This window comes from Passer montanus, unplaced genomic scaffold (genome assembly GCF_014805655.1).
Source record: "Passer montanus isolate IOZ18808 unplaced genomic scaffold, ASM1480565v1 scaffold2, whole genome shotgun sequence".
Lineage (NCBI taxonomy): Eukaryota > Metazoa > Chordata > Aves > Passeriformes > Passeridae > Passer > Passer montanus.
The window spans coordinates 17,935,142-17,952,181 of NW_024366591.1; the positions used below are offsets into that span (position 1 = coordinate 17,935,142).

General features: G+C 42.2%; 1 protein-coding gene across 1 annotated transcript in view; it reads left to right on the forward strand.

The window, feature by feature from the left end:
- Positions 1 to 423: 423 nt before the first annotated feature.
- The window catches only part of EZR (ezrin), a 37,123-nt gene continuing 20,506 nt past the window's right edge, over positions 424 to 17,040 (forward strand). The window contains exon 1 of the mRNA XM_039707437.1: positions 424 to 584. Within this exon, the coding sequence (XP_039563371.1) occupies positions 573 to 584 (12 nt within the window). The 5' untranslated portion in view covers positions 424 to 572. The remainder of the gene's footprint in view (positions 585 to 17,040) is intronic.

A 17,040-nucleotide genomic window follows, 5' to 3' on the forward strand; every position in this document is an offset into this window, starting at 1 on the left:
GCTGACAATATGCTTTACTACACAAAGCAAGCCTGGGTTTTGTTAAGTAATCCCATTTTCTGACTTCGCACTCCGGACACACAGCAACTATTACAGACCACCGCTAAGACATCACCCCTGTGCCGGACGCTTTCCCGGTGCCACCCACCGGCTTGGGAAGCGCCGACCCTGGCAGGTGCGGGGGCGGAGGGCAGGCAGGGCAGGGCCGGGCCGGGCAGGGCAGGCAGGCTCGGGGGCTGCCGAGGCTCCGGGCCGCGGTGCCCCCTGCGCGCCGGGGACGTGGAAGCGAAGGCGGCGGGGGTGCCCCGCGGTTGGGCGAGGCCGGTGCGGCGCTCGGCAGGCGCCGGGGGGAGCGGCGGGCAATGGCCGGCGGTGAGTCACCGCCGGGCCCCACCTGCCGTACTTAACCCGCCGCCGGGCGGCCGCCGCGCACTCGCGGGCTGCGCTGCCGCCGTGGCCGGGAGCGGCTCCTTCCTCCTCCACCTCCTCCGCACGGGGCGCTCGGCAGAGGCGAGGCAGGCGCTGCATGAACGTTTGTGTCGGGAGCAGCAGAAGCAGCAGCAGCCCTCAAAATGCCGAAGCCGGTGAGCGGGGCGCGGTGGGAGGGAGGCGCTCGGCGGGGCCGCACCGGGGCCCGCCCGCCCGGCGCTGGGCGTCGGGGGCTTGCCCGAGCCCGGGCGCTCGGCGGGGCGGTCACCTCCGGGTGTCGCGGGCTTTTGCCGGGCTGGAAGGGCTGAGTCCCGGTCCCTGCTCCCCGCGACTGGACGGGGCGTTTGGACTGGCGCGCCCGGGGAAGTTGTGCGCGGCGCCGGGAGGGAGCGGCGGGCACCCCGCTCGGGAGCCACATCAGCGGCTGCTCGGAGCCGCAGGGATCGCTAGGGCCGCGGGCGGGACGGAGGCGCCTCGGGGGGGCTGGAGGATCTCCTCGCCGTCCCGCCGCCGGGAAGGGGAGCACGGAGCCCCGGTCCCTGTGCTCCAGAGATCAGGCGGTGGATTTGCTCCGTCTTGTGCAGCGCTTCCGTGCTAGATAGACATGTACAGAGCTCCCGAGTAACTCTCGAAAGAAGAGCTTTCATCACGCTCCCGCTTAAGGAGAAATGATACAACTGCGCCGGCTGCCATTTAGTATGCTTGTGGCCTATGCATTTATCTACAGGAAGCATGTATGCATCTGTAAACATAGCAAAAACCTTGTTCCCGCCTTTTTTGCGATCTAAAAACGAAATGCTAGGGGCTGTTAATAAAAGTTCTCCACACTGGTCTTTACCAGTCGTTATCGAAGTCCTGTTTCCTTTTTTGGTTGGATTTTTTTTTTTTTTTAATTTGAACGGTCCTTTTTATCCCTCCTTCTTTTTCTTGACACCACCACCTCCTCACTGCCTCCCCCACCCCCCCACCCTTCTAGTGGGTTTTTTTGTTTGTTTTATTTTAAAGTCTGCTGCTACTGTGCCGGTTAGAGACGGTAATTCCCTTGGGGAGCCAACTGCCTAATGCGGAGCTTTGAGCAGTCCTCCGAGCAGACGCATTTTTGAACTTTGAGGAGCATAATCAGAACAGATTGTTGTTACTATCTATTTTCAATAGAGGCAATATTTCTTAAAATGCAACGCAGTGAAGGACTTATGTATTAGCTCACTTAAATGAAATGTGAAATAAGAGCAAACAAGCTTATCTTTGTGGTAATAAGTAATTGATGTTTTATCACCATAACGTTAAAGTTAGTTGAATTTTTTTTAAAGTATTTAGGTTAACTTATATAGCAGTTGCTATAAACCTACCAAAAAAAAAAAAAAAAACCCAACACAACAAAAGACAAAAACACGCCAAAACCAAACTGTGTTCAGTCTGAAGAAATGATAAATCTTCAGTCTCTCTGGTTGTATTTCATCCGTAGGAGGTGATATATTGCTGTGTATAATAACATCTAACTGAAAGGGCCCTTCTGTAACTGGGGAAGCAAATATATAATTTATAAAGTATGGATAAAAAAGGGTGTGTGTGAATAATCTCTTTCTGCCATGTTAGCTGTTTGCTAATTAGAGTGCTTTCTTGAAATATCCTGGTTAGAATAATCTGAAATCCTGGTTTAGGACTAAGTCACGCTGGAAGCCATGGATAGGTGTACAAAAACTCTATAATCTCTTAAAAAAATACAGCTGTGTTTATCCTTTTGCTTGGCAGTGCTAGGTTTGCATTCCCTCAGAGATGGTGATTTTTCTTTGTTTCTTAGCTGAGTAGTCAGTGAATAACAAAGGTGGATGGTGTAAACCACCATCCACTAGGGAAGGACAGTAGTACTGTAAAAACTTCTGAGGTGTGACCTACTGGCTGGGATTTATGGACAAGACTCTGTGTCGATACTTTGTAAATATAAGCCTTTTTCTTATTTAGTCTGCTGTTCAGTGGGACTAACTGCCACCTTATTGTAAATTGAAAAAAGAAATTTTGCAGAGGCTATTTTAGTAAAACACACTGTTCACTCTGTCTGCTTTAGGCTGAGACTGGATTTGGATCCTTCCCAACTCAGCTCATTTAATCTTAATACAGCTAAATAGGATTCGTGTCAGTTTGCATGGAGAGGGGATGTAAAGCTGTCACTCCAGAGGCAGAACTGTGCTCAGGACGAATGTGACAACAGCCTTTGGCATGTGTGAGGAGCGATAGCACGACCTCTTGGGATGCACAGGGAAGCAGTGTGTTTCTGCTGGGTATTTAGCATGGATGCTAAATATTTATTACCTGTGCTTGTTTGCATGTGTCTTGTCTACATGGCATAAGTAAATATGGTGTTTCTTGGCAGGCTTCGTGCTGCTGTGTGTGAAGTCTCACACACTGGTCATCAGTTATTTACAAGTAAAGATTATGATGACAGAAAGCAAAATTTTGGCAACACCTTCCCCTCTGGCCCCTCCACCCACAACCCAGTAAGCTAAACCTTTATATGAAACTATTGCTGTAACAAAAATTATAAATGCACGCAAAAAGCTGATGGATCATGTTTGTAATTTATTATTTCACAATAAACAATTGGTGAATCCATTAATAGTAGGACATTAGTGATTTTGTATCTTAATTGAGTACCAAAGTGAAGTCCTAGAAAGCCGACTTCCTGAGTCTGTGGTAACATTTGGTCACAATTAGTTGTATCTGATGCATGTTTACCATGCTCAAAATAAATCTTAGTACAAGTCCAGAAAACAATACTGAAATAAGTATATTTGTTAATGTAGACACGTGTTAATATGTAATTTAACACAGCCATTCTGCCATGTGCAAGAGTTACAAAGTAATGAGATCTCTCCAAGGTAAGCTATAAATATATAACCTATACCCAGTTCATGAGGTTTTATGGCTGGGAGTTCATCAACAGTTCAGATGCATGATTTCTATCTAGTCTGTACAGAGGTTTGTTAGGCTTTACAGGTAGTGAATTATTTTGTAAGGAAATGCAAAAGGTGTCATCTTGTCCAAATCTTGCTGTGCTATCTGGAAATGAGTGAAATGCTAAATAAACTTACTTGCTCAGCCTTGCTTCGTTTAATTACTGGAGTGTCTGTGTGCTCTGTGCATTTTTCCTAGATTCGTGGTACTAGTTTATTTCTGATGGTGTTTTAGGTGGATTATATCCTCTTGCAAAACATACCAATCTAATAAATTGTGGCAAGAACAGCATGGCTGCGGGCTAATGAACAGTGCTTACCAAGGAGGAGGAAATGTGATCTTGGGTCTCTACAGCTCTTAATTTGATCTGATCTACCAGCATTCTTGGTTACCTTATTGAAGGTGGATTTTTTTGGTTGGTTTGGGTTTGGGTTATTTGTTTCCCGTTGGGGGGAAAAACCAAAATGTAAAGCTTCACAAGGAATTAAATTAGCTTTGCAGTATAGCATTTGATTGATGTGGTGTCACGCAAGAACTTCTAATACTTGTGTGAATGTGTATAAAGCTATGTAAAGAGAGGACAGCAGTAAATGCAGTCTAGCAGCTTTTGGTCCTAAAGAGAAAATACAAGTGAACAATATCCAGAGGCACCTTTTTTAATACCTTTATTAATGGCGTGTGGTCAGGAAGCTGAGCATACTAATGAAATCTGTTCATGTCATGCTGCTGCGGGGGGAGTATTATTGATGCAGAGGGCCAACATATAAAGGGCATTGAAGGGCTGGGGTAATAAGCTCCCTTTGCATATAGTTGAACTTGGAGGGGTGGGGAAAGAAGGTCCCTCACTAAATAGGTTAGAAGGAGATAGATTAATCAGTGGTAGCATAACTGTCCTGTTGTGCCTGTCATCCGCAATGGGTAGGGCTTCTCTATCAGAAAGCATTAATAGAAGGCTCTGGTGAGAGCTTTCCTTTAGTGTAGGTACTTACCTGTGCCCAGGACAGACAAATTCAAAGCAAAACCTAGAGAGTGGGTTTGGGATGACCACAGACAAAATTCCACATTAAGATAAGAGGGTGCTTGGCTATTTCAGCCTGGTAGAATTCAAGGAGTTATCTTTTCCTTCACCTGTGTAATAAAATGTAAGGAATTTAAATGCCAAAGAGGAGAAAGAATTGCTTTAAGCACAATTTGTGGTTTAAGAGACTTTAAACTTTTAGAACCAATAAGCATGTGTGGTGGGGAGGGGAGGGGAGGGAGTTGTGAGTGGGTAGGATTTTTTCCCCTTCTTTGTTGATCTTATTAGAAGACTATTCCAAGACCTAATTTTATCCTTAAGATAAAATTTGACAGTACACAATTTAATGCTGCTGCCTGTAGGAGTGGGGAACTGGAACTGATGTCTCAAAAGGGTTTTCCCAGCCCTGTGTTGTTAATAATGGGCTGGTGTGTGCTAGGCATTAAGTGGTTAGACAAGTCATCCATACCTGTTTGATGTTGAATATACATGCATGCTGTCTTCAAGTTGTTTTTTCAGAATACAGGTCTTCTGCCAAGCCTTTATCTCTCTGTGAGCAGACTATGGCATTAAAATTTAACAAGTTTTTGATAAGCCAGCCAAAAAAATATGCAAGTGTAGTGACAGGAATTTATTTCTAAATATCAACAATTAATATTAGTAATTGTTTCAAGATCTTCTCAATTTATTCTTGACTATGTGTCTTCTAACTACACACAGTGGTTTTATCTCAGAGCTCTTTACAGCAGATTCCTGTAAGTGGACTGAAATAAAAATACTTTTTCAGACCTTTAAGTGTTCACCATCAATTAAAATACTCTTTGCTTATGGATGGCTACAGATTTAGTCAAGAATAAAATATTAACCTCGTAAGCACCAATTGCAGTCCATCAGGTGATACAGTGTATGGTGTATTTGATACCAGGAGACATATACTCACTCTGGGGCAAAATGGAAACTCAAGGAAGCTTCCATTTGCCAAATGTCAGAACTCCCTTACATTTGCCAAATGTGTCACTCACTGCTGAAAAAGAAAGGTGGAGGATTCTATGAGTAGTAAATTTAAGGATTCTATGAGTAGTAAATTTAAGGAGATAAATAAAGTTTTAAGAGAATGAGTTCACAGTTTGCCAAAACCCTTATTTACTGTGTGAGCTGAGTAAGCATTTCCGAGGGCAGTTTGTTGTGGGATGTTAGCTGCTACAGAGAAACCAAGGGTGTTAACTATTATGTTAGTCACTAATTAAAGAATTTCTTAACCTTCTTAAAGGTCAAAAGGAGGGAGATAAGCCTTCCTGTTCTGTTCTCTTCCTCCACCCACATGAACATCTTCCTTTGTCCATGAAAAAAAGCTGTGATATGTCAGGACTTTTTGAGAATAAGACTTCTTGATGACCACTGAAGATTCCCACTTCGGTGTCGTTCTTGTTTGGCCCACTGTGCCCAAAGAGCTTTACATGCCCTGTAAATCCCATAATCACTCAATTGACCTTGATGGAAGGCAGTGCTGCCCAGGATCACTGACCCACGCTGCACACTGTTAAGTAACGTGCTTTAGCTGTGTTGTGTGCTTGCTTTGAAGCCTGGTTTCTGCAACAGATAACATTTACCCTGTGAGCTGAGATGTACGAAGAACAGCAGTATATGTGCCTAGGAGAGGGGAAAACTGTTGCTATATGAGGCTGGAAACAAGGCATAGCTCAGTGTAACAACCAACCATGCTGCCTCCATACTGCTCATCTGTTCAGATCCAGATTTTGTTTCTCTTTCTAGTTCCTACTTCATAGTGGGGAAATTCACTTGCTTTCTCTGCATCTGCTCTCATCTTTGAGAGGGCGTGAGTAGCAGCCATGTGCTCAGCTGAGGCTGATGGACACCTCATAGTAACAGCTGTCCATTAAGGAAAAATCCTGACTCCTAAGAATTAACATGCAGGACTCTGCCTTCTAATTGAGTAAGTAAGAAAAACTGTTGCTGATGACCATGGACTTGTATTTGGCTACCTACTGTGCAGGCTCAGTGGAAGAGATACTAACTCCCCTACACAAGGCATATAGCCTTTTGCTTCCTTTGCGAGGGGAGTGTGTGATTGCCCTGTTTGGTTTGTGTGCATCTGCTTCTCCCTCACTTTCACGAGCAAGTGCTGTAGCTATTGTGTAAAATTCTGAGGTGTTACTATCACCATCTCTTATTTTCTTGTTACTGCATGAAGAAGTCCATGCTTGCTGTATCTGTTCTAACCTCAGTGTGAAATGAGTGTGAGAGAATTCTCAGTGGATGGATGTCCTGTTGCTGAATCTTTAGCAGGCTTACAAAACTCTAGAGTGGCTCAGTTCTGCCAAGACACCATCGCTGTGTAGATGCAGAGAGCAGGTCTGTGAGCTGTCTGCTACCTGAAGAAGCAGAGATTAAAAAATCTCACTTTTGAACCCAGGCATCTGAATTTAGCCTGTGTAGCTCAGTAGATGACTTCAAGCCTATACCATAAGTTCTGGTCTTCAGAGTTATTTGTGGGAGCTAAAGTTGGTCTTCAGCACCTAGCTGAGTACATTTAACTGGCTTAACTTTTTGTCTCTGAAGAGATAAGTGTTTGTACAGAGTTCCTGCTGCACAAACTGTGGTGTGTGGTGGGGTGATTTGCATGATTGATACTCGGTGATCTCAGTGTGGGGGCGATAGTTCTTCCTCCAAAACAACTGTCACAGCTGTGCAGACAAACTCTTTAAAGGTACTTTATCTGCTGTCACTATGCTCAAGGTACACTTTGGGAACCACTGGAGCATATTTGTTTGCCATCACACATCTATAGTGAGGGGGTGAGAAGAGTTTCATCTCAGAAGCCCTTAAGCTGTTTTAGGGGTTACGAAGGGCTACTTTGGTACTTTGCCAGTCCTTGCAATTACTTTTCCTTTATGATTTGTAACTGCTCAAGAGCAATACCTTTGTGCTCAGGTGACATTCCAGGACTTGCCATGACCTACCTTTATCTGGGAGCAAATAGTACCTCTTGCATGCTGTTTGAAGTACCTGCTTGAGAAGTGGAAGCATTGTAGTATATTGCACATAGATCAGATTGTCGAGCTGTCAGAGGTGATCACATCACGTAACCCCACTAAGAAATTTCACAAATGGCATGAAGTGTGTTCCACTGAAGTCTGTGAGTAAAATGAAAGATGCTGATATGGAACAGGTGAAACAGAAGGGTGGAGTATCAAACAAAAATCTCTCTGACAAAAGGATTTGTATCTAGAATGCAGAATGAACGAACGTCATTACTGGGCCTTGTGTGACTTGTTTCATTGCTATTTCTCCCTAAGTAAATGAAGTTAATTTTCCTTCTGCACTTTGATGTCTGTATGAGCATGGCTGGCCTTGTAGGTCAGGCAGAAGCCCTTGTGGCCTAGTAGTACACCTCTGATGTTGGCCAGAAGCTGATGCCTGAGGAAGAGTATTTCAAAGATATGCACCATTGCTTTCCTCTGAGGTATTGGAGGTTGAAAGGTCGTATATAATGAGTTACTAAATGGATTTCTGTGAACTTGTCCAGTCTTGCTTTAAAACCCTGTGAACTCCAGCATCCATAGTATACTTTAACAAAGGCTGTCCTAGGTAACCTTCACATTGTTTGGAAAGTTATCTACAAACCTCCTTGCTACAGTGTTACATGAACACACCTCCCTTGTCTAGTCTGTTCATGTAGCTCAGGAGTTTATATGCTCTTATGTCCTAGCCTCAGTTAATTTTCTTCCTGTTCACATCTGATGAAAATACTGCTTTGCATCCTGTAACATCTCTGTCCGGGAAGAGAACAGTTACTGAGAACGTTTCCCCAGTAGTTGTTTCTTGGATGCCTTAAACTCCCAGGTCATAGTCCTGTGAGACAGTAAGTCACAGATAATCCTTGTGTTCACTCAGCCCACACTGTTCCATTGTCATGTGCTGCTCTTCCACCCCCGAAGAACAACCACCACAGGGTCTATTGAAAGTGTGGAGAGCTGTGTGCTGTCAGGCAATGTTGTTGCTGTCAGACTTCTGACTGTGTAATGGCACTGGGTTTTCCATGCACTTTGCCCTCTAGCCCTCTAGAACATAGATCTCTCCATAAGCGTTGGAATAAAAGGCACCAATATTGGTGCTTAGATTCAGGAGAAGCTCTGAGGCTATTGTAGCTTTTATTTAGATTATTCACAGATTCACATCCTGCCCTGGTTGTTGTGAGACTGTGTAGTTTACCTTTTGCAGAAATTGTTGTGTGTTTGTTGCTTCCAAGTGAAAAAGCCAAGCAGAGGCATAACATGGTGTTTGTGTTCCAGATCAAGACTGTAAGATACTAATTTATTTTTTTCTTTTTCCTCAAGGGGATTGCAGAAGAATGATATTGCTTTATGTAGTGTAAATATTGGAGATGTTAAATTGTTTAGAAGACTCTAAAATTATGATAAAACTTGATAAACTCTATATTATTTGCACTTGGCCCCATGCTTATGTTTCTGATGGAAGACAGCAGAAGATCTGATCCATGCTGATCAACTGAGCATCCATTCTGAGCAACTTCTTGAGATAAAGCATATTTGAGGGGTGTTTGTGGGACTTGCTGTAAACTTCATGTGTAAAGCCTCAGTCTCGCAACTTCATTATGTTTAATTAGATGCAACAGCTGTCATGATAAAACAGTCTGTGTATGCAGGAGTTTGATCCAGTGGCCTCTAGCTTTCCTCTGTATTTATTCTTTATGTACAAAGGAGCTATTGTTGCTGCACTCTGTGTTCCTAAATCCATCCTAGCATCCATTGAGGGCAAGTGACACATCCAGGCAGTGGTGCTATGTTGAGCCTGTTGTCACGGGCTGTGTTCCTCCTTTAAAGAGCAGACTGCTGCTTGTACACAGATATTTTGAAAATGCTAATGGCGTATTATACAGCATCAGAGAGTCTTTAAAGTGAACATTAATGTATTTCAATGAAACACCATAAACCTTCCTGCTTCTTCATAATATTGTGTTCAAAGTAAATCATTCTTACATCCCTCACACAGAGTGAGGGCAAGTGTTTTGCATGAAAAACACCTGGGCTCCTTAAGTGTACGGGGCTTTGTTCAAGGGCAGTATCCTGGGGCCTTTCAGACTTACTCTGCATTGCTTCATGTCTTGCCAGAACATAGAGTTGTGCCTAGATATTTTCACATTAAAAAAAAATAAAATTGAATTTTAAAGTTTTAGATAGGCCTCTGTCTCTCAGTTTTTCAACTTGTTTATGGCTTGAGACAGAATGATGCTGTTAGGAAAGAGTTGGGGGAAATCTTCAGTGACTGGAGAAAGATTCTTAAATTTTTTTTCTTTTTTTTTTTTCTTTTTTTTTTTTTTTCTGGGAAGAGTGTTTGCTGGGTTTTATTCTTTGACTGAGCAGTTACTGTTAACTGTACAGAGCTGACCAGGGATGGAGAATGCTGGAAGTCCGTCTGGGGCCTAGGCATTTGAGAGCCAGGGCTATCAGAGTTGTACTGTCACTTGCACTTGCCACACCTGTATGAAATCTTCATGATCTTTTGGCATGCAAAGTGTTATTGCTTGACCTAAGATAAAGAACTGAATTGCAGCCATGGCTGCTTCTTGACTTTTCACGCAGATGCCTACTATGCAGTTATTACATGCTGACAGAAGAGATAGTAGGCCTTCATTAAGGGAACTGAGATAGGCACGCAATTTAGTTTGGCATCTTCTGCACATCTAAACATAAAAAAGTTTGAATTTGCATTCTAGGATTATGTTAATGTTTAATTATAAGGACAGTTTCATGCTATATTACAAACGAAAGTGGCATGGCTGCAATACTGAACTCCATGGATTTGCTGTCTTGTGACCTGTTTGTGTGTGTAGGCAGGGAGGGAGAAGTTTGTTCTCAAAATTCCACCCACTTTGTTAAAACTGGAATTTCTGGATGACTCCCCACGTCTGGGTATTGAAGGTTTTCCTTCTTACATGAACCTCCCCTCCCTCCACTTCATCCAGAAGTCTAGCTTTCAGATTTCTCTCCAGAATTTTTCTTGGCTTCCCCTCAAAGTACTTTATTTCTCTTCCGAAAAACTGCCACAAAAGAAGTTATAAGTGTTTTTCACCATACATGAGAGCAAATACCTGGGCTCCTATTGCCTTGACTAAACTTAAGAAATTTCAGTTAAGTATGACTGATACAGCTATTGCTCCTTAAAACTGAGGACTAGTGCCCCCAAAAATGTGATTCTGCAAGCTGTTGCATTAAAGCTGACTAGTAGTTAAGGCTAACAATAGTACTGGGCAATTTAAAAGTAACTACTAGATTATAGATTACTGTATACAACTCAATTTAACTTCAGTGGTATTTCTCCCTCTCCTGGGAAGGTAAGCAAGGTTTTAAGGAACAAAGACCAGTCTACCAGCTCTAATTTTACCTGTTACAAGTGCAATACCTAACTGCTTCATAGACTCTGAGGAATTCCATTGGAACGTGACTTAATGTTCCCATTTATTTGCAATGAGGAAGCAATGTTTAACACAATGAGATCTGAAATGGAACACGTCCTTCAGTTCACAGAGGGGTATTTTGATTTAGCATGGTATGCTGGGAAACTGGGTCGGTCAAATGGGTGCAACCAGCTTGCCTTGTCAGCCAAGGGAATGCCACTGAGGCCGTCTCCTGTTCTCCTGTTGTGAGTCTCTGAGGCTCTTTTCTTCTTTGTCAGCAAACTGCTCCCCACTGCACAAGGGAAGGCTCGTGGCTGCTGTGCTGTGCTGCCACTGCCCTCTCTGAGATGCTCTGTGTCAGGCCGGCAGTGCATGAAAGGTTCTGCCATGGGAGCTGGGGAGGAGCCTGTGAAAGGTTTTCTTCATTGCTGGGCTGTGCGGTTCTTTCCCATTCTCACAGGAATCAGATTCTCCTTCCCCCAGAAGAGAAATGATAGGTCTGTCATTTGCCTTTTCATTTCAGGTTCTTGGACATCCTTTAAATCATAAAAATGTAGCACTGGGAAGGACTTGGACCTCTGTTTTCTGAAGGCTGCATGGAAGTGGCTACATAATATCATAATACCTTAGCACTCCAGCAATTATTGTTTCTTGTCATGTTACCCAGCCTGCAATAAGAGGGCTTTTTGTTGGTTTTCTCCATGTGGGTTTAGAAGTTTTATAGCCTTCTATATAAAACATATCATGTTTCAGACAACTCCCATTTGGAAAGGGATTACTAACATGTTTAAAAATAAAATATAGTTTGAAACAAACAGAAAACCCCCACAAACAAATAAAAAGCCCTAAACACACACAGATTTAAAAAAACCCAACTGGCAACCAACCCAGCAACACTTGACCTGTAGATCAGTGTAGACTTTCCTTGATTAACTTGCCCCTTCCAAAAGAAGCATTCAGATTTGGGTGACAGCATTCCATCTAGCAAGTCATCAAGGCAGGCAGAACAGAATAGTCACCTGCTGTAATGCTTCCGGTGACAAATACACTCAAGAATGTAATTTTCCCCTCTGTGTAATAGCATCGCACCAGGAAATGTAGTGTTTTTCTGGGGATTATAATAAACCACATCCTTGTCTACAGTGCTGCTGTAGCCCATTGTTTGCAAGTCTGTAATTTGTTCATCTCTGCCTCTTATCCATTCTCACCTCTCCAAGTGTAACACTTGTAGCTATTTTTCAGACCTATCAACAGCCTTGAATTCCAGTGCTGTCCTCCCAAAATACTTACTTGTTCTTGACTAGGTGCTGTTCATGATCTTGTAAGTGCACTCCATCTTCCAGGGATTGTGAGAAAACTTTGTTTTCTTATTCCCTCAATCCCACCACACTCACATCCCCTTTTCAAGACCTTGGTTTAGCAGGAAAAGGTCAGAATATGTATCCCTGCTGTAGTTCCAGCAAGATGAAGGTGCTGAGCCCAGTTGAGAGGGAAGCTGTGTTTTGGCAATCCTGCAGCAGCAGATGGAATTGGTAATTTGCTTGACATTCATGACATTTGTCTCCTGCTCTGAAAGATGCTATGGAGAATGCAGGTGCGCAACTGGTCATTTGGTTGTAATTTCACATGGCTCAGATTTGTTGTATGCCTAGTCTGTGTTATATGGCATCACATCAAATATGCTTTTAGATTTTATTTGATCCATCAGGCAGGTTAGTTATTCTGTCAGAGAAGAAACAGAATTGTCTCCAGGTGTTGTGTTCTTGATATGCTGCTGTTCATAAAGTACATTCTTAAGATGTATACCATAAATTGAACTAATATTTCTGCAGTTGCTTCTGTGATATTTACCTTCTACTTACCTTCTCAGAGTTGTCTTCTCTGCACGATTTTTGAATCATTACCTGTTGACTTAAGTAACTTGTGCAGGACAGAGGAATGCAGATACTGAAGTGTTAGCAGATTAACTCTGAGCTCTGAAGCTGATAGGATTTTTTTCCCTCCTCAAAGTTGAAAATTTTCCCTTAACAGTTTCCAGGAACTGGGACAACAGTTGCTCCATCAGTTAGGACAATATCTTTCTTTGTGTTGGACCTGGAACCAGTGAACACTACTGAATGGAATGTGGAAGAATAGAGAGCAGTTTCATTGCCCTTCTGATGCTGCTGCATGAAGTTGTTTTTCCTATTACCAGATACTTAATCACTACACGTGTCTATGAACAGCTCTGGTTGCTAAGGTCAAAATGAGATTACTTTGTCCTTGCAGATGCATTGCAGCCCAGGCCAAGAAGCTTGCCTGTTGTTTATTCCATTAGTAGTTGCTGCTTGCCTGGTGAAAGAGTAGACCTACAGAAGTGAGAATTAATGCTACTATTCTTAATACTAGTATTAATGCCACTGCATCCTCCTTAAGACTTTTGTATTCCTTCAGCACAAGCAAGTCCATATCCATACAGTCTGTGTGTGTGCAAAAAGGCATAATAGCTCTGCACACTGTTTTTCATAGAATGTGCTGTGCTGTACAGCAGTTAAAAATGTGGCTGATTTCCTTAAATGTACCAATGACTCCTGGGATTTCCAGATATCCAGTGACTGAAGAAACAAGTCATGTCTATCATGGTTTCTCCACTACCAATTGCCACCACTTGGAAAGATACCGTGCTTGGAAACCTGCTGTTTAGGAGACTCTGGTCTTTCTTGCTCCTTGTAAAGAGGAAGAAAACATTCCTGAGCATTGTCTAAGGCATTTAGACCTGCCTAATGATAATGATAAGTGACACAGTTAAGTACGGGTTTGTCCTGTGTTAATGGGTAAAAGTTGGTATTTAGTGCCCTTTATCATATGTATTTACTGAAATTAAATTGCATGGTCTTATTTAAATGACTTGCACAACTTCATGGTTTCACTATTTTATTATGCAAGTGAACTATTAGATTACGTGCATCAGGGTGCAAAATATCCACAATAGCATAGTGTGTCTGAGAGCTGTGGGGTTTTTTTCCCCTGTTCTCCCTGCCCTTTTCCCTTTAGTGTGGGATGTTTTTCAGTGGAGCTGCACTATCAGCAGAGCGATGGTTAACTTCAAAGACACCGTGTTGCCTGCAATCAGATTGCAAACCAAGGTGCTCAAGAATCCAATGTTAGAAAAACTACAGCTGTGTGTTCAGTGTCCAACAGACCTGAAAACTGAGTGTTTGTCAGAGGATGGGTTTGAAGAGGCAGTGTCTTCTTGGGCTCCTATCTAGGTTTTGATTCTTGCACAGACATGGTGCCACTCAGCTGCTTGGCAGTGTTGCCTCCTTAAGAGAGTTTTCTGAATGTTTTTCAAATGGCACTTAATTTTTTCAAGTTACTCTACTGATATGCATGGACTCTGAAAGGCTGCACCTGCCCCACAGATCGATCTACTGACTTAGCATTAGAAAAGATGTTGTTTTATCGACAACAAAAGAAACAAATGCATGACTTAAGGGCATTGCTAAAGCACAGAAGATTCCATCCTAACTACCATTGCTTTCCATAGTGTTACAATCATTTAAACTGTACTCTGAAGTTATCTCTAGCTCTGGCCTTCATCTTCTATTCTCTTGTTCGACTTGGTAAGGTGGCTAATATTTTACAGTCCAGTAAGAAGTCATGGAACTGGTGTTCAGTCTTTCAGTGTACTAAATTCTTCAGCTTCATGGATAGTTTTTTCTTTTAATGCAAATGGCATTGCCTTTTCAACAGCATGCTTTTTCCCTTCTGGATCAAATTTGTTAGCAATTTTATGCATCCTAAGACGGGATGAGGAAAATCTTGTGTTCTGTAATGTTTTTGTATGCACAAGCAAACCTTAAAGGCCCTATTTGTCATTTTAAGTGTGTTAGCCTCAAACATAAAAGTAGAATTATTGAATAGTTACAGTTGGCAAGGACCTTAAATATAATCTATTTCCAACCCCCAGAATAATAAAGCGTTATGACATTGGCCTATCAAGAAAGAAGTTACATCTTGCTGTCCAGGATTTTTAGTGTGTTTTGTGCATTAAATCACATATTTTTTAATACAACCCTTTTTTCATGTATAACAGCCATGTGCTGTTCTCTCCACACCCTTCTGCTCTTAAAAACGAAAAGCTGTTTTCATTTTGGTTATGGCTTCAACATTGTCCTGCATTGCTGCCAGGATTTGGTAGGATCTTATAAAGGACATGCCTTGCCTAGACAGGGTGAGCAATACTTCACTTGTGAAAGTTGTCCTAACGACTGTGTCTTCCTCTTGTTGCTCATGGAAATGAGTTTGAGTTCTTGGTTGTTTTCCTCCCCAACAATACCTGAATTGGTTAGCACATTAGGTGTTGATTTAATCACCTTGGCGCCGTGGGAAGTTCCATCCGGTCTGAGCTGAGTGCCAAACTGATGGACTCTCAGTGTAGCAGACATCAAGGTTTCTTCAGGTTGTCTAAACCAGGGTTTCATGTGGGTTAAGCTCTGTTTGCTGCTTTAACACGAGTTTCTCTGTGGCTAAAGGCTTGTATGGAGTGGTTGTAGGACATCCATTTAGAAACACTGTTAAAATCATTATGTTCTTGGAGTCAAGGCTAAGGTTTGGAGATAAGAAGCAGGAGAGCTTAATAGGGCAGGAAGGAGACTCAAATGATATTCCCAGGCAGTCATCAACTCAATGAAGGACAGAAGGTCTCTTCTTGTTCTGCCTGTCTTGTGCCTGGCAGTTTGTCTGAGGGCACCAGGGAAATTCCTCTTTGTCCTGATGGTTATGCAGCCCTTAAAGAACACAGAAAAAATTAACCTTTACTGCAGGCCCCAAGTGTCCTTGAAAGCTTTTTGGATAACCAAGTAGTCATGTTCCTGCGTGCTTCTGGCTTTAAATGATTCAAGTGGAAAAGCAGATGACTACAATTTTTAGTCTTAATACTAAAATAATTCTTGAAATCTGTAGCAGCTAAATGCACTAAATAGCTCACTATATAGCTGATCGTACAGTCTTTGAGGATTGTAGTAAAACAAGACTAGGGAATTTAACTTTTTTACTACCAGTTAACCACTAAGGAGAGATAGAGGAAAATACATACTGGTATGAGCTGGAATTTTGTACTCAGCCAGCACTCTGCAGGTTTTCTGGTAAGGAATAAGAAGCACCTCCCTTTAAGTTCTTTAGCTTGTAAAGTGATACTTATTTTACACTTCTATGGTGTTTCAGCCAGAAGTACAAATAACTTGCTCAGCACAAAACTAAGACGATGAGCATATGTTTTCTTGAAGTGGGTAGAAAGGGATTAGAATATGATTAGGGATTTATTGTTGAGAGGGATTAAGCAACAGGTGTTTGAGGTCACATCTTTGAAGTGCAGACTTGCTGTTCCAGAGATTTGATATCTGAACTTCCCCTCCCTTCCTACACTGGAAACATTTCTTGGGAAACCTGTGGTTCTTAAGGCACAGGAAGAAAACCTTAAGCATAGCTCCATTATGATCTCAAATGCTACAGTTAGGTTTTCCAAGAACTCCTTTTACCTTCTTGCTTGTTCTTCCATCTTGCATTTAAAGAAAATATTTTCAAGTCCTAATTTAAAGGACAGCTCTTTAAAAACACAGCTTGAAAGTGGTGTCACTAAGTCATCTTCCCTGGTTCAGTTCTGGGGTCCTGTAACTTGGAAAGTGCCTTCAGTCATCTTTCTTTGGGAGGATACTCTGTCATGTGGGAGCAGAAGAAAAGAAACAACTCTGTAAAGATACTTGATGCCTTTATAGAATCATTTAGTTTGGAAAAATGTCTCTAAGATCAAGTTCAGCCATTAACCTAACATTGCCAGGTCCACCATTAAACTGAAGAAGGTTGGTTAAACATTGTGTCTCATTTAAAAAGTAGTGCAAAGCTTTGTAATATATTTTACTAAAACTAGCTGAAGCAACTTGTTTTATTCACAATTCTGTGTTAATTGTAACATTGTTACACCTGACATTTGTTCTAGAGTTTAAACATACATAATTTAGTTGCTAGGAACTGCTGAAGGCCAAGGCTTTGTAGTGAGCGATTGGATTCCTCTCCTACCTCTTTTACCTCTCATGTCTTCAGATGTGTGCCAGGCTCTCTGTAATGTGGCATTTACAAATTGTTGGGAAATTGTCATGAAATCTCATCTGCCTGTACCTTACATGTTTTCTGGCCTTGTAGCATAACTGTACTACACAATCAT